The 14,547-nt window shown below is 35.7% G+C and overlaps 3 protein-coding genes across 5 annotated transcripts; 1 reads left to right on the top strand and 2 right to left on the bottom strand.

Moving 5' to 3' along the window:
• Positions 1-2,642: 2,642 nt before the first annotated feature.
• On the top strand, positions 2,643-3,755 carry LOC110637017 (2-hydroxyisoflavanone dehydratase-like). The gene has a single exon (XM_021786933.2). The coding sequence runs from the start codon at positions 2,672-2,674 to the stop codon at positions 3,665-3,667; it is 996 nt and encodes a 331-aa protein (XP_021642625.2). The 5' UTR covers positions 2,643-2,671; the 3' UTR covers positions 3,668-3,755.
• A 76-nt stretch (positions 3,756-3,831) lies between these two features.
• On the bottom strand, positions 3,832-5,491 carry LOC110637018 (mediator-associated protein 3). Its single transcript, XM_058137529.1, has 2 exons — positions 5,082-5,491; positions 3,832-4,083 (listed from the first exon to the last, which is right to left on the bottom strand). The coding sequence occupies exon 1, from the start codon at positions 5,346-5,348 to the stop codon at positions 5,094-5,096; it is 255 nt and encodes an 84-aa protein (XP_057993512.1). The 5' UTR covers positions 5,349-5,491; the 3' UTR covers positions 3,832-4,083; positions 5,082-5,093.
• A 3,778-nt stretch (positions 5,492-9,269) lies between these two features.
• Positions 9,270-13,227, bottom strand: LOC110637072 (F-box protein SKIP8). 3 transcript variants are annotated; one of them, XM_058137528.1, is made up of 3 exons: positions 12,500-13,227; positions 11,677-11,855; positions 9,270-10,016 (listed from the first exon to the last, which is right to left on the bottom strand). In XM_058137528.1, the coding sequence occupies exons 1-3, from the start codon at positions 12,965-12,967 to the stop codon at positions 9,758-9,760; spliced, it is 906 nt and encodes a 301-aa protein (XP_057993511.1). In that variant the 5' UTR covers positions 12,968-13,227; the 3' UTR covers positions 9,270-9,757. The 3 variants fall into 3 exon arrangements, with proteins under 3 accessions (XP_057993511.1, XP_021642698.2, XP_021642697.2); XM_021787006.2 differs by having other exon boundaries at positions 9,270-9,997; positions 11,677-11,873; positions 12,500-13,226; XM_021787005.2 differs by having other exon boundaries at positions 11,677-11,873; positions 12,500-13,225.
• Between the last annotated feature and the right edge of the window lie 1,320 nt (positions 13,228-14,547).

Here is a 14,547-nt window from a genome sequence, read left to right as displayed (position 1 = left end):
ACTGCCTTCCCACCTCGCCGGCGCCTCACCTCGGTCCTCCCCACGGCGCCGCTCGAACGCAGGAAACGGCCACGAAGGGGCAGCGCGTGCGCGTAACGTTTCAACTTCCCGGCCCAAATTCGGCCTATCCGGCCACCAATTGGACCGGGTCTTGTTTCTAAAATCATCTACTCGACGAGAGCTTTCCATAGACACCGAAATCCATTGAGCGGTTTGTTCAATTTTTGCCCGGGAAGTTTTAGCCCATTTTGACTTTCGGGCTAGATTTCTCACAAACCGTGAATCCCACGAGAAAACCGAGAGTACCAGAGCGCTCCACTCGTCAAGAGCTTCGCGGCGACATAAATTTCAAAATTTTCCGACACCGTTTTTCGATGGGTCCCACGGAACTTCGCAATGTCTTTTCAAGCATTAAATGAGCTTAAAAAATTCTGAAAAAAATTTATGTACTAACCCCCGTGTTGTGGGCTTCGTGTAGGTATCCTCAATTCGCGGAAATTCGGCTGATTGGCCAAGTGCGCAAATTTGGGCAGATGGACCCGTTATCGGAAAAGTCTCCGAATTGGACCAAGGTTTTGGCTACCCCCATTATCAGACGTCCCGAGCGCGTCCCCGAAGTCGGAATCGGCAAAGGTAAACCCGAACCTTACTTTTTCGTAATTTTCTAGTGCTTAAATAGGATTAAAAATCCATAAAATATTCGTGGTAGTTCAGAAAATTATGATTCTTTTTGCAATAGCCTAGTAATATTGCTAAGGACCTCGAGGCAAAGTTTTAGAATTTTTAGAGCTTGTTTGGGTAGTTTTTGCAAAAATGATCAATTATAAGGACTAAATTGAAATTTTACATATTGTGATGGATGACTGATTTGATGGGCCCAGGAGGGGCTGTGGGATGTGATTGAGTTGTGGATATATGGATTGTGAATATAGAAGTGTGTTTTGAGCCCTTTTTGCAGGTTGGGTAGGTCCTAGGTATAGGGGAGATTCTGCCGGATTTTCGGCACGACTTATGACGTATTTGGTCTTTTCTTGATTGTATTGAGTCATTTATATTAAAAATTATAATGTAATTGTCAGGTGAGCCGGGACAGCCTTCTTCCTCCGCCCAGCCGCCTCAGTGACCACCGTCAAGTTTGTAAGTAAAATATTAATTTTAACTGTAATTTCGATATTATTATGTGTTCAAGCATGCCCATGCATCACTTATATGCATATATTTATGTAGTTAAACTCTAGGCACGATTTATGTTGCATTGATAACTGTTAAAGTGCCATGGATGTTGTTGTGGTAATTTGGAGCAGTGTACGTGCGTTGGTGTGCGTGTGATGTGGTGTGAACTATGGATAGGACGGGTAGTCACGGCTTGAGTTCTTCGCTGGGACCCGATCCTTCGAGGGGTAGTCACGGCTTGAGTTCTTCGCTGGGACCCTCGATTTGGTTTATTAAGCGAAAGTCCGGCTTGAGTTCTTCGCTGGCACCAGGTTGGATTTAAGAGAGCTGTATAGAGGATCAGCTCCCATATATTATGACTGATACTATAGGGTGTGTGAGTGCTCCAAATTACCTTTTTGATGTTATGATGTGAAAATGTTGTTAATGTTGCATTCCACTCTACAGGGTGCATTAGTTTTAGATAGTTATAGAGATTATGGTTAAAATTGATATTTTACTCTCTGAGCAGGCTACAGGAGGATTTTATTGCGGTTAACCTGCTTTTCTCCTTCGCAGGTTGTTTATCAATATTTGTGTAATTTTATTTACTCCTAGAATTTCCGCATGTGTTAGAAATGTTGATCTGATTTGGGTCTGTAAACTAAATTGTTATTTTGGACCTGTAAACTTAATATCCTATGTATGTTTGATGGATTGGATGAGAGAGCTGAGCTCCCATTTATTTTTATGCTGATGAGTATATGGAGGGTGAGCTGAGCTCCCCAATTGAGTATTTATTATGTTTACAGGTCGAGTGAGTCAAAACTCCCCGTTGGTAGGTCCATTTTATGGCCGGACTCTGTCCGGTTGATTTCTTGAAATTGGGCCCAAATGGGCCTTAGAGTTGGGTTAAGTGAATAGTTGGGCTTACTACAGGCCTCGAGTAGGTGGTCCAGTCTTAGTGCCCTAGCCATAGGTTAGTCGTGACAAATTGTTTTAATTTAATATATATATATATATAATTTTAAAATTTTATTCATTAAAATATTTTTAATTCATAATAATCAATTTGTATAATTTAAAGTGACGTTAACATAAATAATTCTCTCTTTTTATGTGATAATAATAAAATTAATTATAATTTTTTTAATAGATAATTATAAAAAAATTTTAATTGTATAAACAATAAAATGCTATATAAATAATAACTTATTAGACAAATTTTATTTTTTAAAAAATAATAATAATTATTTATATTATTATTATTTTATATTATTTATATCAGCATGTTATTAATAAGCGCACTGTTGAGGGCTCTTGAAATTTATTAATATATAGAGTGAATAGTGATCTAATCTAGAAAAGAAGAGATGCGATGTTTGCTGACTTACAGGTACAATCAACTACCTCTTGCTGACTTACAGACGAGGTGCCACATTTTCTTTTCTGGGCCAGAAAAATCCTGGTTATAGCTGTCAGTCCCTGTTTCACCCACCAGTTTTATTCCTGGAATTCCATGACGAGCTGGTTTGCTCCTTATCACAGCCGCACAAGCTTCTCAATAACTCCCACGTCTCACCTTTCTCTGTTTTCCAATATTGATATGGATTCAAGCGCTAATGAAATAACCCATGATTTTCCACCCTTCTTCAAAGTTTACAAGGATGGTCGAATACATAGGTACATGAGCATGGTCCATGTTCCTGCAGGCCCAGACCCCGAAACAGGGGTACAATCTAAAGATGTTGTTGTCTCGATTGAGACTGGTGTCAAGGCTCGTATCTTCATCCCCAAGCTCCACAACCCAGATCGAAAATTGCCCCTCGTCGTCCACTACCATGGTGGAGGTTTCTGCATCGGATCACCATTTGATGTTGTGACCAAAAACTTTCTTACTTCTTTGGTTTCTCAGGCTAATGTCATTGCCATTTCAATCGACTATAGGTTAGCACCAGAGCACCCTCTACCAATTGGATATGACGATTCATGGGTCGGCCTCCAATGGATTGCTAGTCACTCCAACGGTCTAGGGCCCGAACCATGGCTCAACAAGCATATGGATTTTGGGCGGGTTTTTTTCGTAGGGGAGAGTGCTGGGGCAAATATAGCCCACTATGTTGCAGTCCAAGCTGGTGCTATTGGATTGGCTGGTTTAGACATAACTGGCGTACTAATTGTGCATCCATTCTTCGGGGGCAAGGAGGAAGATAAAATGTACAAGTACATGTGTCCAACAAGTTCCGGGTGTGATGGTGATCCGAAATTGAATCCGGCAATGGATCCGAATTTATCAAAACTAGCGTGCGATAAAGTGTTGGTGTGTGTGGCAGAGAAAGATTGGCTGAGAATCAGGGGAGAAAATTATTATAGAATTTTGGGGAACAGCGGGTGGGGTGGGAAAGTGGAGTTTTATGAAACAAAAGGTGAGGAACATTGCTTTCACTTGTTCACAACCAGCAGTGAGAGGGATGTATTGATCAAGAAATTTGTTGATTTTATGATCCAGGACTAGCTTGTTATGATATGGATATTAGTTTATAACTTGCTATTTTAATTTTCAATATAATAAAGTTCTGCTCTGGTCAGTGTCTTTATAAGAAGTTTGGTGTGGTTTTACACAAACAAGGACTAGAGGACTACAGATAATGAATAGGAGTTGATGAATGCTATAAAAGATGTAAAACTAACGCATCAAAAATAAATCCAAGGTCAATTTCAGTGTCTCATCACAAAGCTGTTGCCTTTTTGAGTAATTTTAATCAAAAATAAATCCAAGGTCAATTTCAGTGTATCAACACAGCATATAATTGCAGCAGATTACTACTAACATAACAGGCTCTTCACCTGGTATTGAGACAATCCAAGTCAAGCAAATCTATGCTTCTGATAAAATTACATCTCAAATCCACCGGAAGATCTTTTGTTTTCCTGCAGTAAGGTATTCAAAGCACAAGATGGTAAGAAATTTGAGTAAGCATATCCTGTGCAAAGAAAAGGATATCATTTTGCTCATTACAAAAACAAGCAGCAGTAATGAAATCAAAAATAACTTGACCAAAACGGCATGAGTTCAGTTAGATTCCTCTCAAACTATTTAAGCCTCTAAATTTACATATTGCCAAATTCACATGAACACAGCTCTTTTACAAGTACAAAATAGAGGATAGTACATGGAAAACAGAAGGGTGAAAAATAACTGGGCTGACAGGACAGAAAAAGAACTGAAGAATTGGATATGAACTTAGTTGATTATCCATTAAAAAAAAAGGACCACAAAATTCTCAATCAATTCAAGTATGTATTTTAAAGCTCGAATAATGGAGTACTAACAACTTCAACAAACTATAGTTCTTCTGAAAAGTCCTAAGATTGAAGGGCACTTATTTTCAATGCCAAGTTGCATTTGAGAGCACCAAAGTTAGAGAAACCTGCCCAAAATTCTTTCAAGCCTCTAAAACTAGTAATGATGAGCATAAAACTATAATCAAACTATAAACTTTGGATGTTCACCAATCCATAAGAAACCTTTCTACCCTATAAAAATAATAGAAAATTAACAACTTGTGCAGAAAGAATCGAAAAGTGAGAGGATGGATAGATAGAACGAACTTAAATCGGAGTATTATGTACAAAATATGTGAAAACAGGGAGATGCTTATTACACAAACAGTAAATTCACAAAATTCAAACAGCAAACACACTCTATCCCAATTTCCACTCCAATTGAGACTATTAAAAGATATAACTTATAAGGGCCTGATTACTTCACAGCCAAACAGAGCATAGCAGGGCTTACGCTCTCTCCAATACCCTAACCATTCGTAAACTACCATAATCCACCATTAAAATCAACAAAATTAAGATAAACCCAGAAATCAAAATGCAAAGCTCAATCTGAAGAATGAATAATAGTAGTAAAAACTGACCTCAAATTAAGCTTAGTCAACTGACTTTTGGGCTCGATTTCTGAGCCTTTCAAGGAAATCTTCGACGGCGCGGCTAACGATAGACTTGAGGGGCTCATCGGAGAGGTTCATCCCAAGATCCTTCGATGCCTTTTCTCGGACTTTTTTCTCCGTCAACTCGTACAAGTTTTCCTTCTCCAGTATCTTGCGAACAATTTTCACGATTTTCTTTTCTAAACCTCTAGTGACTTCCGGTTCCCTTCTCCCTTCTTCGACTTCTGGTTCCATTTTAGAAGTTCTTATTAGTGAAAACCACAGCCTATTGAATCCCTCTGGCTAGTTTCTGTGCATCAAGACAGAGGGCAAGCTTCAGGAGGCGGTGGCTGCAGTAGTAGAGCTTCGGAGGGGCAAAGAGGGTTTTAGATTGCATGGGCGAATTACTTATCGTATATGTTAATTATTGTACTTATGTTATAAAATAATTATTTAATTTTAAAATTTTACTCTATATTATATTTTAATCTCTAAACTTTTATAAATTAAATTTTTAATTTTTAAATTTTATATTATATTACATTTTAATTTTTTTTAATTTTAATATATATAATAATTTAATTATAAAAATTAAATTATTTTATATAGTAAAATTAAAAAAATTAAATAATTAATTTTTTAAAATTTAAAAATTAAAGGGTATAATATAATATAAAATTTAAAGATTAAATAATTAATTTTTTAAAATTTAAGAACTTAAATGTAATATAAGGTGAAATTTAAGAATCAAATTATAAATTCTCTTTTATTTATTGGATATATTAATTATTTTTTTATTAGAGATTTAAAATAGTATTTTGTCTAACTCATAAAAAATAATTTATAAGTATTAAGAAATTATAAGTTAATTTTGAACTCACAAGTATTTAAAATTTTAAATAATAAAGTTCAAAATCAAACTATAAATATATTTATTACTAGATATATAAAAAAATTATTAAATTATTTTTCTCACATAATAAATTATATTAATTCAATATTTTTTATAATATTATAAAAAAACGATTAAATTATATTATAATATAATTTAAATCAAATAAATAAATATTTTATTAAAATTAATAAAAAATAATTTTTAAATTTATTAAAATTAATGTTAATAATTTATTTAAATTATTGCTAGAAAATAAATTTTTTAAAGTAAATATATAAGGATATATAATAGAATAATGGAATTATAAAATTAATAATATTGATACTATAAAATACTTGATAAAATTAAATTATAAATAATTTAACTTATGAACACTAAAATCAAAATTTTTTTTTATAAGAACAATTAATAAAATTTAAAAATATCTTAAATAAATAAGCCATCTTAAAATTTATAAGATATTCTAAATTCACTCTCTGAGAGAGTGGATATACCTTTAATCATGTTAGACCACTTACCTTCAATCATGATAGTCTAAACACCCTTTCTAAGAGAGTGGATATTAGTAGTTCAACCATTATAATGATGGGGCAATCAACTTACATATGACCATACAACCATTAACCTGGCACATCTCCTTCCACCAAGATTACCTCTAAAATCCCCTTGGATCTTGGTCTGCCTTATAATTTAAAGAGAAAATAGGCTGATCTTTTTTATTTTTTTTTTAGCTGTAAATCTTGACTATTGCATTTCAAGGCCAATAAGGCACACTTACAAATTGGGTCTAGTTACAACACATTAAAAGAGAAATTAGAGACCCATAAATCAAGCCTACAATAAAACAAGCCCAAACCATGGTAGCCCACCCCCAATCTAAGAACCCTAAACAAACAGAAAAGGGAACAGAACCAAGACAGCCGTCCATCTACCACAACAATCTTGATCGCCGATTTGGAAAATGGGAAGAGAAACATTTCTTCATCCCTAACCAAAGCTCCGATTAAGCATCTGAACAGCCAAAAGCCACCCAGAAAAACACATAAGCGTAAACAGTGTCGGAACTCCAAGGCACTACCACCCAATATCGAAAGCACGCCTCTCCAGGAAGGTGACACAGCAGAGCTCACTAGCCTCTCAATCTCATATTGTCTTAAGGGTGAGTTTCCATAAGAGAAGAAGAAGCATAAATCCCCGGAGTTGCAAATGTCCCCCTATGATTATCCTTCCCTTCAAGCAAAGCACAATAACTAAACTCGAGATAAAACCAACACATACTATAAATTCATCTTCCTACCTACAGAACATCAACAAATCACCGTCTCCATGAAGATCCAAGTTCTGATATCAACAAAATGAAACCAAAACTATACGTCCAACCGGAGGTGGGAGGGAAGCCACCGACAAGTCGGATACACTATCTTCCCCTGTCCCGAAGGACGAGGGAAGCCAACCAGAAAATATGCTCGGCTAACCCGACAGGAGATAAAATATGACGAAGGGAGTAGAGAGAATTTTCTCTCTCTATCAAACTAGAGAGAGATTATTGTTAATTAGGGGGTGAGGTTCTTTTTAAAAGAGGCTGATCTTTAACTTATCTAACAAATATTTCATTATATATTCGGCTGGGTCATCTAAAAGTTTGCATACAATTTGAGCATTTGATTTAGAATTTCAAGAAGCGTAGTAGCAGCATGCACGCTGGTGCAGGTAAAATTTCAGCATTTTACCTGTACTCAACCTCAGTGCTGCTTCCTTTCTCCCCCTCCCCAAAGGCAAGTTCATCCATGCTTTGCCCTTACCGCCTATACCTATCCCCAGATGCCACAAATCTAGGAAACGGCCTGTAAGCCCTTATCGGTCACCAACCGAACCCTGGAACTGTTGAAATCCCACCTTGAATTCTTGCCTCCCCATTGCAACCTTACAACTCTTATAATTCTTGTACCTTACAATTCTTGCCTCCTCAATTTCCTGTCCCCCACAAGCCTTACAACTCTCTCTCTCTCTCTCTCTCTCTCTCTCTCTCTCTCTATATATATATATAGTTCAGTGATCTAGGCATAGTCAATAACAATATTCCCTCTAAAGCTAGCAAAATGGAAAATGCACTGAAAAACATACAAAACTATAATATATATTAACTTTATGGTCAAATCAAATTTAAGGCAAGTTTTTGTTTTTTGAAAAACAATGAAGGTATCCAACCCAATAGGAAGCTTGTCAGCATCAAAGATCGCAGATTCTGACTAGACGTAAAGGGCATCTGTTGAAGTTGGCAGAGGATTACCTTCTACAACAGAGGCTGAGGAAGAAGAAGAAGAACGTGGAATAATGGACTTAAACGTAGGGGTGGCAATTTTAAACAACACATGTGAATACTATACATAAAAATATAGGATTTTAGTTAGATTTATTAGTATTCATGTTAAATTTGTGTCAATTTATTTACAAGACGGATATAATTATATTGTATAATGGATTAACTTGTTAATCCGACTTGACACGTTTATGATAGTTTAATATTCGTGTCATGTGTTCTCATATCTCACTAACCCATTTGACCTACTATGACCCATAAATCCACTTATATAGTGTGTTAAATAGGTTAAGTGGTGTTAAACTATATTAAATAAGTTATTTCGTGTAACATTGTGTTGAATGCGCCTAATATAATTTAATATAATAAAATGATCATATTCGTATTTAAATTTTTGACACGATTTATAAATGATATCGTATTTGTATAGATCTTAATTGTATTCGTGTCGTGTGTTAACATGTTACGAACACGATCCATTAACCCGAATTGCTACCTCTACTTAGACAAGTATCTAACAAAAGCTATTGAGCTATGTAAGCATGGGTTGCCGCTAGCATGAAGGCGTTGATAGAAAAGGGACTGATGAGGTTTTGGGTTTGAGAGTAGGATGATTGCCATTCTTCCTTTCCCTCTCTCTCATGCTCCCTGTCAAATAATGTGTGTGCAGGGAAAGGAATGGATAACAGGCTAACAGCTACTAGTTTCAAGCCTTCAACGGCAACTGTGTATCTTTGGCCCCACACCAAGGCATAAGATTATCCTTTTTTTTTTTTTTCCCTTCTTCCGAACTGCAGGATGCTTCTGCATACCATTACCAGCTGGAAGATAGATTATTTTATCAAACGTAGAACCGCAGGTTGCATGATTTTATTTTATTTTTTCTACCTGGAACAGAAGGAAATCTAGGCCAGTCTCCGAGGGAGGAAAGGGGGAAGGGAGAATGCTTACTATGAAAACATAAAAGAAAGACATGAACATAAGGCTTCAATTAAGTACAAACATGAACATCTCATCCATTCATCTCTCTTGTTTACTACAATCCTTCAATATCGACAGCCTTTCCACTTCACCACCCAACATAAAAGTGTCACTTCCCATTCAATTTCTTAACTTCTGTCCCTTTCATTTAGTAGCTATACTTTTGAACAGTTGGCATTTTTCTATTTGCATATATCAGGAATGAGAAAATGAATTCACCAAAAAAAAAAAAAAAACTACAAACTAAAAATTACAACAGAAAAGATAAGAAAGGAATTGACAAAATGAGCGAGAGACACAGAGGGACGCCTCTCTACCCAAAAGCAACCAAAACTGAGGTAGGAAAAACCGAAAAGGATTTTCACTGAAGAATTCATAGAGAAAAATTCAAGAAACTTCTTCCTGATAAATACCACTATTTTGCATTAACACTAATGTTATCAATAGTATCAACTCTTCTTTCTCTTGTTAAAATGCATGCAAAATCTGTTGGTCGACATCTCCATCAAGCATCACTGAGTTGTGATGGTGCACCATGTACCACCGACCATTATGGAACTCAAAGACATTAGTTACAGTAAATGGCCCAGTGTCCATGTGAACATAGGTTTTCATGGTAACCCAAGCCATGTCGGTCAGAACCCGAGCACGTACATCCCTAACCTGAAAGTCTAGCCCTTGATCCCAATTAAATGCGAGCTGCCAACTCTGCATTACAGCATTATACCTGCATGAGCAAAACAGGTCTAATTCCAGTTTGTCTTAATATACATTAAAAGCAAAAATTATTAACTGAGGCTCAATACAGCAGATATCAATTTCAAAATCCTGAAAACCCAATTAAGCTAAAAACAGCAGGTAAAAGTCAGCATCTAATTCTCAAAAGAGACCAAACCTCTTCGACAGATAACACTTTGTCTGAAACAGATTATTATGAGTAGGAGAAAATAGAAGAAAGGGAAAAAAAAAAAAAATCTAAGAATGATTCTCCAATTTCAGGCCAGACCTTGCATATGAAAATTCTTTGATCAGCCATTGAACCTACATTTGACAGTGCCAATACTCAGAACCTTAACCTAACTATTTAAACTTTAAAATTATCTTTCAAATTTATCTGCATGCACCACCTGACAATAAAAGACTGTCTCAGACATACACAAAAATCTACCTAATACCCTAGGGTCCAAATCCAAACATGCTTCATTGGTAAGACACACAACTTCAACTGGTAGCATTTGCAAACAGAAAATTTACACAAAGATTACAACTTCATTGTGTCATATCTTTTAGCACAATTTTACTATTTTCAAAACAATGCACCACATTGGATGCAATAAGGTAACCACTCCATTTAGTTCTGTGTTTCCAAATCCCATTTCCTCCACTACATAGCAACATGTGGGAAGTGAAAACTTTAGGAAACTATGTATTATTTTTTTTTTAATTTTTTGAATTAGAAAACTATTTTCTGTTATTGATAGGTGACCACATTTTCATGTTTGCCCTTAGTTTTCATTAAAGATGAAAACCATAGTTTTCTTACAAAATGGAAAATGAAAAATAAAGAACTGTTTCCTAAAAGTAAATAGGCCCATTGTAGCTACCATGTGCTTTTCCAATGGATACGAGTACTTCCATCCATTCCTTTCCCTTCCCCAGCAATATTGTTCAAAAATCATTAGTGCATACTAACATTGTGTATTCACCTTAGACACATTTATGTGTTCTTATTATAAAATATCTTTGCAATGGATAAGAAATGCATGAATCATAAGAAGTGACCAGATGACTTAGATTCTAATATACTTCTACATGTTCAGGGCTCAGCTACAATTATAAGCATCTTAAAGATGCTTAATCTTCTCAACTCAAGGGTTACATGATGGTAGAAACTCAATCACTAACACATTTGACATTGGTCAACATTAAAAACTAAAAATATGTTGCACAAAGAGAGTTTAGTAAAGAGTTAGGTACAGAAAAATCATTTCTAATTCATAAACCATACTAATCAGTAATAACACAATTACCCATGCATAAACATCCTTCTTCTTGGCTCCCTAAATGGGTTAGCTGGTATAAAATTTTTGACACAGAACACATTAAAATCCTTACTCCTAACAACAAGAATGCAACATAAATTAAAAATGTCCACAGAAGGTCCCTATAATTAGTTTTCCTCCAATAACTGTAACACTTATGACAAAAGATCATACAAGCGTGCCATTAACAATCAAGTCATTCAACAGTTCCTATCATAAACTATACCCAAATGGTCTAAACCTAAAATGCAAAACAATCAAGGAATTACCATAAGATTTTTTTTTAATCACCGCAAACAAAACATGTAATTGCATTTACTATTTAGCACATGTATAATCACATACCCTGAGAAAAGTTCCCCAGATGCATGAATGCACTTCACATAATCGGCATTAAGCCAAAGTCGACGCATTGCGGGAAGGGCCCTTTCTTTGATGATGTTATAAAATTCTGTATTGGCATTCACAATGGCTCTTGTAGCGGCATAGTAAGCCTTCCACCCATTAACAGGTGTCACGGTATCCTGTTCCAATGTAAAATCCTAAGACAAAAAAGTGAAAATTAAAAAAAAAATTATGCACTTAAAAAAATAATAATAAGGAAAGCCACGGCAATCAAAATTAAATAGCATCTGCTGCATCAAAAGGTACACAAACAACTGACGAACTTTTACAATTTTAAAACCCTAATTTGCAACTTTAAGAGCTCATTAAAAGAAAAAAAGGCAAATAATCAGAAACCAGAAACATAGGGAAACTGAAAAATCAGCAGAGCTCATAGAATTCCAAGAAAGAAAAAGAAATAAAGAGACCCATAAAATCTACTAAAAGGTGAACATTTATAGTGTCCTCATCAAGAAAAATACCTGCTATGATCCTAGATATTTCTGCAACCAACATAAGAGGATTCCGAATTAAACAATACGTATTTGCTATATTAGCCACAGTCAAGTGCATTCTCTAATTCTCAGCATTGCTCCCATTATCCCCCACAATCTTTGTATGATGGCAATTTCACATAATTATATATATTTTTTTGGCAATCACAGTTAACACCACAATTCAACAGCAAACAACGCATAAACCCAAACTTTAACCCACATATATAAATATGATTAGCACAACGGGTTGAGCTTTAGATTTTTTTAAGGCAAAAATTTGGATATACCTTGTGATAGAGCGCTTTCCAGGCATTATCATCATTAGCAGCCTTTCGCATCAACGAATTAGTCATAGACAATCTACAGAGACTAGGATAATCCAAATAACTCAGCGCGTGTGTCGTAATCTCAGGCACCAACTGCTCCATCATAGACGCCCCTGTCTGCCTCTCCGCAACCTTGTCAGACACCGCAGCCACCATATCCACCGCCGAAGCAACACCGTTGAGGTGCCCAGTAATACTGGCCACCGAGGAAGAATCTGAATTCTCTATGGACCCGTTACAGGAACAGCAACAATTACAGGTTTTAGTGCGCTTGGATGACGTGGCGCGAGAAGAAGAGGGATGTGATTTGGGGAATTTTGATCGGATGGCGAGGAGAGCGAGTAGGAGAGAGAGGATAGTAAGAGAGGAGGCTAATAGGAAAGGCTGAGAAAAGAAAGCGAAAGTGAGAGTAGAGGTAGTAATCTCCATTCGTAAGACATTAAAGCTGCACAGAAGAACACGAAACCCTAATTGGAATCTCGTGTTTGGCTTTTTCTCTTTTCTGCAAAAATTCAATTTGTTTTTATTTTAATTTTGTTTCATGAACCCTAATGGACAATGGTGGAGAAGAAGAGTCGAATTTGATTGCAGGCAGAGAGAGAGAGAGAGAGAGAGAGAGAGAGAGAGAGATGGCTTGTAACTCGTGAGTTTTAACTGACTGGAGAAGAAACCCGAACGTGCTCCCGTGCAACTCTGGGTGTGCCTAAAATATTCAGAAATTAAATTTACCAAAATGCCGTCGTTTCATATTTTCAAATTTTTAATTAAAAAATTACAAATTAAAAAAAAATTTACATGAGCTATTAAAATATAGGCTTTCAAAAGCTTGAATTTAAGCCATGATATACAAATTCTAGAGTCCCAAGCTCTTATAGAGCCTCACAAGTTGAAGTTCATTCTCTTCTCTGTTGATAAAACTCTAATATCCCTCCCACTGCATGTGTTCGAGTCAAGCTTGAGAATGAGAGCCCAAGTTTCCTCAGGACAAGGAACAATAGTTCATAACCACAATTTGCATCAGCTATTGATCAAATGCAGGAAGAGCAATTCTTCAGCATAAGGAATTGTTCAAATGCAGGAGGAAACCTGAACTCCAAAGGGTATTTGTGATCATCTTTTTTAGGTGTTGATTGATTGAATAATTTTAATCATGAATCACAGTGTACCAAGCCATGATTAACAATGGTCAATCTCCCTGTTCATTCAAAATGACTCAGCATGCTAACAAATCTGGCCTGTATATGCACATGAAATGGAGTAGAAAAAGCCATTGGGATATGGACTTCTTTCCAATCTTGTTCCTTGTGTGTTGAAGAGGCTCCTGCTGGTTCTTTTATATTCATATTGCAGGTTCATGTAAATGCTGCAACTTCTTTAACAAATTATATCATCGTGATTGTGAAATCTGATGGCAAAGTCAGGCAAAAGTGATCATAATCCTTGTTACAGTGATCTCAGTCACTATGGTTAATACGAAAGTGATGAATATGAATATTGTATTATATGTGATAAATACTAATTTGACATATTTAATTGATTCCTGCAGGTTGATTTTCTATGACAACAAGTTAGGGGGTATCCGTTATGGCAACAAAGTAGTTGGTTAATAAAAAATTACAACCGTGGATCATGATAATCGCAGGTTTGATTAATTTTAACATTACAGTAATACAATTTCAGTGTTTGATGGTTTTTTTAGCTTAAACTATTCTCTACTCCATTTTAGCTTATTTTGATAAGGCGCAGGTTTTTGTATATTAGATCATTAGGCTTTGTATATATATACTTTTTGTCTTGGTGGTTAGAAATAAATAAAAATGAAAAAGATGGTAGCAACAATAAGCTTGCTCACGGCCCTGTTTGAATTTAGAATCAAATTAATCTCATTCAAATCAAAACCGACATAAACTGGTTCGATTAAAATTGGGCTTGAACTGAATTAAACCAGAATCGGGACTAAGAAACCCTATAGCTCAGTCCTATCCCCTTAAGGGTCTGTTTGGATGAGG

This window comes from Hevea brasiliensis, chromosome 16 (assembly GCF_030052815.1).
Source record: "Hevea brasiliensis isolate MT/VB/25A 57/8 chromosome 16, ASM3005281v1, whole genome shotgun sequence".
NCBI classification, from domain to species: domain Eukaryota; kingdom Viridiplantae; phylum Streptophyta; class Magnoliopsida; order Malpighiales; family Euphorbiaceae; genus Hevea; species Hevea brasiliensis.
This window is presented reverse-complemented; position numbering and strand designations above follow the sequence as displayed.